The sequence below is a fragment of the Lepisma saccharinum genome, chromosome 16, assembly GCF_977018435.1.
Source record: "Lepisma saccharinum chromosome 16, izLepSacc3.1, whole genome shotgun sequence".
NCBI classification, from domain to species: domain Eukaryota; kingdom Metazoa; phylum Arthropoda; class Insecta; order Zygentoma; family Lepismatidae; genus Lepisma; species Lepisma saccharinum.
Genome location: NC_139244.1, coordinates 14,848,185 through 14,855,518, shown reverse-complemented (window position 1 = coordinate 14,855,518; position 7,334 = coordinate 14,848,185). Strand labels below are relative to the sequence as shown.

The 7,334-nt window shown below is 39.1% G+C and overlaps 1 protein-coding gene across 1 annotated transcript in view; it reads left to right on the top strand.

The window, feature by feature from the left end:
• Positions 1-667: 667 nt before the first annotated feature.
• Positions 668-7,334, top strand: part of LOC146000272 (adipocyte plasma membrane-associated protein Hemomucin-like) — a 57,752-nt gene continuing 51,085 nt past the window's right edge. The window contains exon 1 of the mRNA XM_083137745.1: positions 668-944. Coding sequence (XP_082993871.1) covers positions 868-944 — 77 coding nt within the window. The 5' untranslated portion in view covers positions 668-867. The remainder of the gene's footprint in view (positions 945-7,334) is intronic.

Here is a 7,334-nt window from a genome sequence, read left to right as displayed (position 1 = left end):
ACCTTTTCTTACTCTAGGCTAATTGCGATAATTCGGCTGGGTTAGGATTACAATGAAATTGATGAAGGGGCACTCAGAAAGGGAGACCCATGCCAACCTACGCCAGGTGTCGTATAGTCAACAGCAAACATAATGGTAGGCAAATTGTCCATCACTATTTTAATTTTTTTTCTTGCATCCTGTGTTGTTTTAAGGAATAGAATAATGTTGATGCAAAGCATATGTTGTCCTGCATATTGACGTATTTATTTCAATTCATGATTATCACATTGTGGAAAACAGATTTAATGAAAATTGTGGACAATTCGCCTACTATTTATTTTGCCGTCGGGTGTACCTTCTACCTCCGGTAGCGAGATCGTGAGCCTTACACTCAACGAGCTCCACTAACTTTTAGCAATGAAACTGTTCACATTTAAATCGAGAGAGAGAGTTCCTTTCAAATAGCCAACATCTCTATTAGACATTTACCTACTGAAGCGAGGTTAAACCTTAACGATGCACCATTAAAAAGAATTATTACTTGTTTCAGCCAAAAAAAAAATAATTAACGTAACTTGTGTCATAAATTGGCATCCAAGGCCAGATGTTCAGATAGCTTAATATCCATTTACGATCGTACGCGTTTCCTTTTGCTCGGTTGTAGCATTCATTTCCTATGTATCTCCCACTCGCACCGATCTACGTTTTCTGCACATCTGTTCTGTACACGCCGAAACCAATGTTGCATGTTGAGTAAGGGATTTCCTTACCTTGAACCCGTCCGCTGGCCCGCGGCGGCGCCACTTACCTAAACTTCGCTAGTGTTTTCTTCCGAACTGACAGTGTTTGCTTAATCGTCTGAATCTGTGAGCGGGATCTACATCGATGGGGCAGCCGCTTGAAAACGATGGCAAACCAATAATTTTGAATTGTGTAGATTTAGTGGACGATGAAACTGGCTGGTAAGTTCAATCTTGACTTTACATTTAAAGTAGACGGAAAATATAATTATACACAATTTGTACTAGTCGTTCGATCTTTAAATGCGATTATCACTTCTAAACGTTACGAAAGTGCCGAACTTACAAAATGAAGTCTTAAAATTCAAATTGATTTGGTTTATTTTACTTCGCTTTTCTGCCACTTTTGGATAATCACGAAGATGAGGACGAATGATGATATAATGAAATTGATGAAGGGACACTCGCAAAGAATGCCCAGGCGGAATTCGAACCCTAAACCCCTGGCGTCGTAGCGCTCTGGACTAAGAACTCCGCCAAGCAGATAGGCATGAACTCCAAATCGGAAAGGAAAGATGGTTTAGATTTAATATTTATTTTAACCGGCAAAACATTGCAATTTTCAACATCATTGTTCATTGATTTAGTGTTTTAAGTCCACTTTATGCACAGTAAGGCTAATTTTGGACTGGACTTACAGCTTAAAGTGGAATCCGAACCACTACGTGCCTCCACAGTTTTCAACATCAGGATTGACATTGAGATTGATTTACTTTATTTTCCTTCGCTTTTTGTGCCACTTTTGGCTAATTTGCGAAGATGGGGATGAGTGATGATATGATGAAATTGATGAATGCACACTCACAAACACCCATGCCCAGGCCGGGATTCGAACCCGGGACCCCTGGCGTCGAAGCACGATGTGCTCAACATCAGGAATTAACACACCTGACATGTACATGTGAAGAGTTTTTGAATCCACAAACTCTACGTAAAATTACTGTGCACATTTATTTGTACTATGTTTGATAGTCGTTTAAAACTGTAGAACGTGTGCAAAGATGACATGGTCCAGGCTTAGCGAAGCGCTTTCTGAAGCCAGAGGCTATGAGTTCAAATGACGGGTAAAGCATGATATTATTTATGTCCCGCTGTACATTTCATCGTAAAAATGTATCACCATTATCGTGTGTATTGTATGTAATGTAAAACTACGTACTAGACATATTTATTTACATCTTGCTGATGATTTTTCGTTTATTATTGAATACAATATTTAAAGTTGCATTAACAAGGATCATTTACACCTTCCGCTATGGACAGAAGAAACGGTTAACGATACTCGAGTGAAGCCAGCTTGCTCCGAGTGTTAGTTGATGAATTTACATTTGGAACGTTGCAAGTTCAAGTTTCAAGCTGCCAATTCGTAGTTTGTTCGAAATGAATGCAATGTTATCTCGTTCTCGTCTTGAATTTCGAGCAGACCCAAATCTCTTTTAAACATCGACACGAAACAAAACTATGCCATGCCTCGTCTCCGCATCGTCCAAAAGGACAAAATAAATACACATCCTGTCTCGAACCCATCACTTCTGACTTCGGTGCTAAGCACTACACACGGAGAACCTGTACAATATCAATCATATTACATATAGCCGAGGCCACTGGCAGATTTGCACTGGGTGACATCTTTAGAATATTGATTGACAGCCTCTTCTACGTATACACTTTGGAATGCGTTATTCCAGCTTACCGAGGTTCCAGCGCCTAGATCCATTGCAAGGTAAAAACTGTGAAAGCCCCTTTAGAGACCCACCTTTTATCGAAGATATGAAAGAATTTTAGATATAAATATGGATCGCTTTTAGCTTCTTTGAAAAGTTTCATCTCCGTAAGATTAGAAATACATTGTTATTGTAATTCTGCGACTTGTCAAATTTCTCGTTAGTAAAGTGTTTCACTTGCAATATAGTCTCTGTAAACAACATAGTATTTTATAGGGGGTGAGGGTGGAGTTCCCCCTCTCAATACTACATACTCTGTGGTTGCAAATATTTAGAACGGAGGGGGTGGGGGGGGGAGAAAAATGTTTTATGCATCTATTCAGTGGCGTATCCAGAAGTTACAGCTGGAAGGAGAGATTTTAACTCTGGTACCTCACCTTACCGAGAATCAACTATAAGCTACACTTGCACTGTTTGATGTAAACAATATATAGTATTGTAAACCGAAACTGACTTCCATGTTTTAGAGATTAGGGAAATATTTTGCATAAAAGGGACCAGGGCTGGAATTCATGGTTATTATTGAATGTCGTTGTCAAAATTCCTCCTCCTGCCATGATAAACTGAACTCGATGAGATATGAGGAGTAGTCAACAAGGAAAACAAAAAAAATATTATCTCAAGGAGTCTCGGTTCTACTCGTTTTTGAGGCGTATTGCACAGCGGTTCGGATCCAAATTTAAACTGTAGGTCCCGTTGCGATGAGCCTATCATGAGCATAAAGTGGGCTTAAATAAAATTTTAAACAATATTCTCTAGCCTGTTAAACCTGGTGATCAGATTTGAGTCTTCAAAAACATTAGACATAACAATATATGGCAAAAACTATAAGCTAGGTGCGAGGGGTGATCGCCTTCCCCGTGAATGCGCGTTTGCGTCTATATGTGCTTTGGAAGAAGTCCCCCTGGACAATTTTGGCCTCCCTAAATTTTTGTATTGCAAGACCTTTAATAAAGAGGTCCCAGGTTCAACCTTCGGTGGTAACATATGTTCTAGTGGTTTGAAAAAAGAAGTTTGAGTCCACTTTACGCTTAGACTAATATCTGGAAACATGCCTAGCGTTATGTAGCTATTTCATGGAACACTTTCGTTTTGAACCACACTGCCAAACTGAAATTGAAAACCTCAACTGGGTGTTCGCGGCACGGAAAAACCTCAGCTGGGTGTTCGCGGACACCATTGAGCATGAATTGTATTCTCAAAGTGGGGAAAGCCAAGGTCAGGGTCTTTCAAGGCTGCGAAGCAGACGAGAGAAGTCATTACGTAATTCAGACTGCGAAATGATTTTACAAATCTAACCATTATGTGGTGTCGGTTTGTTGCAGAAAACACTACAGTACCTTCATTCCTTTCGTATTTCGAAAACAAAGGGGAAATGAGCTACTGTGTAGAAAGGTCGTAATTTATTTCAAACATATAATTATCGTTACCCGTGCAATTTATTTTATTCGTATTTTTTACGTCATTTTCTACCTTTACGGGTTAATCGCGAGACATTGATTAACCCGCCGTATACCCTCGACTACTGCCCTGCCTTCGTAGAACTCTGGGCTAATGAGTTGTTTATAATGCGTAGTACTATTATAATAATGGCTGTAGCAAATATTGGCGTCTATTGTTACTGATAAATATTTTCCTTCATACTCTCCACAATTTGACAGCCCACGAAATAAATATACTGACACTATTAAAACAAGGGTGTAAGCGGGTGAACATTAGCGAAAACATCTAAATGCCAACCCTCCTTCCACGTAGTATACTCTGTAGTGCATTTTGCAGACTAGCGAGGCTCTGGCGCAGGGGCGGCGCCAGGGGGCGCGATTGGGGGGCTTGCGCACCCATAATTTTCTTCCATACACCCCTTCAGCACACCCTATTCAAAGCCCATGTTGAAAACATTAACTCTGTCATATGTCGTAGTCACATTGAGCGCCGAATGTTAGGTATTGTTGTGAGACCGCAGTTATTGTGTAGCTACAACAGCAAAGCATTGAAAGAGAAACCGCATATATTTCCCTGCACTGTCGACAGTCTATAAAGATCAGATGCCGTTGTCTTTTCTTTTCTGAGTATTGTTGGGTCCGTCAATCACCCCCCCCCCTTTTCGTGAAAATCGGCATCGTTCATTTCAAGTTACAAAAGATCAGAAAATCAGAAAGTTTTTAACGGTTCATAACAGAAATAAACTTCACTTGGTTAGTATTCGAACAGAGTAATCAATGCAAAACATGCATTGGATCGAAAGAAAAGAGAGAAAATGCAGGAACCAGGTTTTCATATTCTACCATTTAATCCAAAGAATAGATAGTTCCACATTTTTCAGAATTCGAAAAATTGTAATTTTAGACAAGGTCACACAATATAAACTTTATGAGTATTTTTTTCCAACTTATAAAGTCTTCTTGAACGACACTTGCAAACGTTAATAACAAAATACAATAACTGTGCATTTCAGTATAGTAACTATAAAATGTAAAAGAATTCAAGAAAATAGTTCAGCTGCATATTCACTCAGCTTGTGGATTGACTAGCATTATAATAATAAACAAGAACAATAAAAATAAATTTCGAATAATATTTATTTAATTAGGTTACATTATTAGTGTATAACAACAATTATAACCGTGGTAATTATTATTATTATTTCTTTTACTGTTGTAATCGAAGTATTTCTATCTTTTTAATTAATGTAAGCTTCATTTGAACCTGCAGAAGTTTTATCAAAAACGAAACTGTTGGTAGAAGATCAACATTGCCTTGTAAAATATTAGTATTGTCCCTTACAGTAGCGGCTTCTGCCTATTCGCACGTGCACACCCAAATAAATCTGCAATGCATTTTTTTATACCTATTTACTGGACACTATCTCCTTCAAAATATCAAACGTTCCGAAGCCCAATCGCCCCATCGGGTTCGCATTACCAGCGCTTGCCGCTGAGATACGTTCGCTCGGAACACAAATCGCCCTATGCTCGTTTGCCGCTGTTTGCAGCACGTAAGAATAGAGAAGGGATTCCCTCTTCTAGATCGCGGTATTATGGGCTTCAACTGCTAGTGTTGTGTTCACGATACAGCAGTGTTGCAATCCCGTTCCATTCGAGATAGCGGAGTAGAGGCAACCCACACATCTTCGTAAATAGAGTTTTTTTTTTTTTGGTTGTTTTTTTTGAAAAGGGAATTTCTGTGGTATCTTCGCCCACACTGTTCCGAACATGAAAGGGAAAGAAAGAAGGGAATACGGAATGGGGGGGGGGGGGGGGGGCTGAAAGCGAAAGGCGTGCTTTAAACAATGTCTTTCATTGTCTTTGGTCAAAATAAACAGCCCTTGTGGCGCTGTAGTCGAATTATCATATCACCCGCGCAGGGGAACCGTGGATCAGTCAGCTGTGCCTGCTCGTGCGTTGCAAAATTGTTGCACTGTCAAAAGCTCCTTCCTGTTTCAGTGGAAAGTGTTTGCTTTCATAATGAAAGGAAAAACTTTACATAGCGAAAGCAGAGGCGTAATATTTAACGTTGTTGAATTTTTGGAGGGAAGTTAGCTACAAAGAGTGTAGCGACTGCAGTAATAATACGGATACGGTGGAAGAGAAAGGAAAAGTTTGAACTACGAAGATGGCAGTGTGGAGTGGACTGAGTGAGTACTGTTATTTTCCTGAATATGTATTATTTTCTTGATTTCGCTTGCTTCTGTCGGTCATTAGAAGTAAACAACTGCTAGATAGATTACAACTGATTTTGTGCATGTGGTCGTTGGATCTGCTACCTTGTTTGCAGGAGTGGCTTGAGATAAAATTTTCACCCGGGCGAGGTGGAATTTTGGCGCCCCCTGCTTTCCACCTTCCTCCAATATAAATCATAACCATGTTATATATTTACGGTTTTGATGACGAAAAATAATAGCCTTATTTTAAAAATACTTTAATACTGTTCAAGAACACGTTTATTGTAGGTAAATGTTTATTAATACCTACAGATCGGTATTTCTATGTTTATAGTGACTTGGTCAGGTTAATCGAATGTTGAATTATCTATACGCAATAACATCGCTCTTCTCGTGATCGACGGAAAATTCACCGAAGAATTTCCAATTTATATATATTAATATTTTTATATTTTTCATGAAATAAAACTCTACCATAGCCTCATTTTCAGTAAAAGGTGGTCGTAACTTGGGTTGCCAATACATTTAGCATCATAATGTAATCAAAAACAGGTGCGAGTATTTGAGAGGGGTTAAATAACACTTCTTCTGGACACGAGTCTGATGCTCTGTCCGAAAGGTGCAAAGTACATACTTGAAGTGTGGTTTTAACGGAAGTGACGTCACCTAGTACAGTGGGATCTATGAGTAATACCGTGCAAATTGTCCATGACTAATTTCATTAATTTTTCTCATACATCCTATATGTTTTTAAGCGATGGATTTTTATGTATGCGATTCAGAAGTTTTCAACAGCTTGTTTTGAGTTTTCTTTTAATTCTTGAAGCTTTTATTGGGTCAAATAAAGTGCGCGAACATGGTGATGGACAATTTGCACGATAATACTCATGGATCCCACTGTACAGTTCGAAAGCGACAAGAACAGAAGCACGCAAGTACGCAGCTCTCAGCACAGATGCTTGGTGACTAGGTCACGTGATATCCACACTCGTTGCTAATTTGTTTTGAATCGCGGAGATAGAAAGCCGGCAACACCGGTTAAATATGCGTTATGGGCAAGCAAGTTGTTGGTTAAAGTTCTTCTAATGTGTGTAAATGTATGGGTACGAACATTTGAAAATGCTATGTGATTTTTATGGTTATAAACAAGTGTTTAAAACGCGAGGG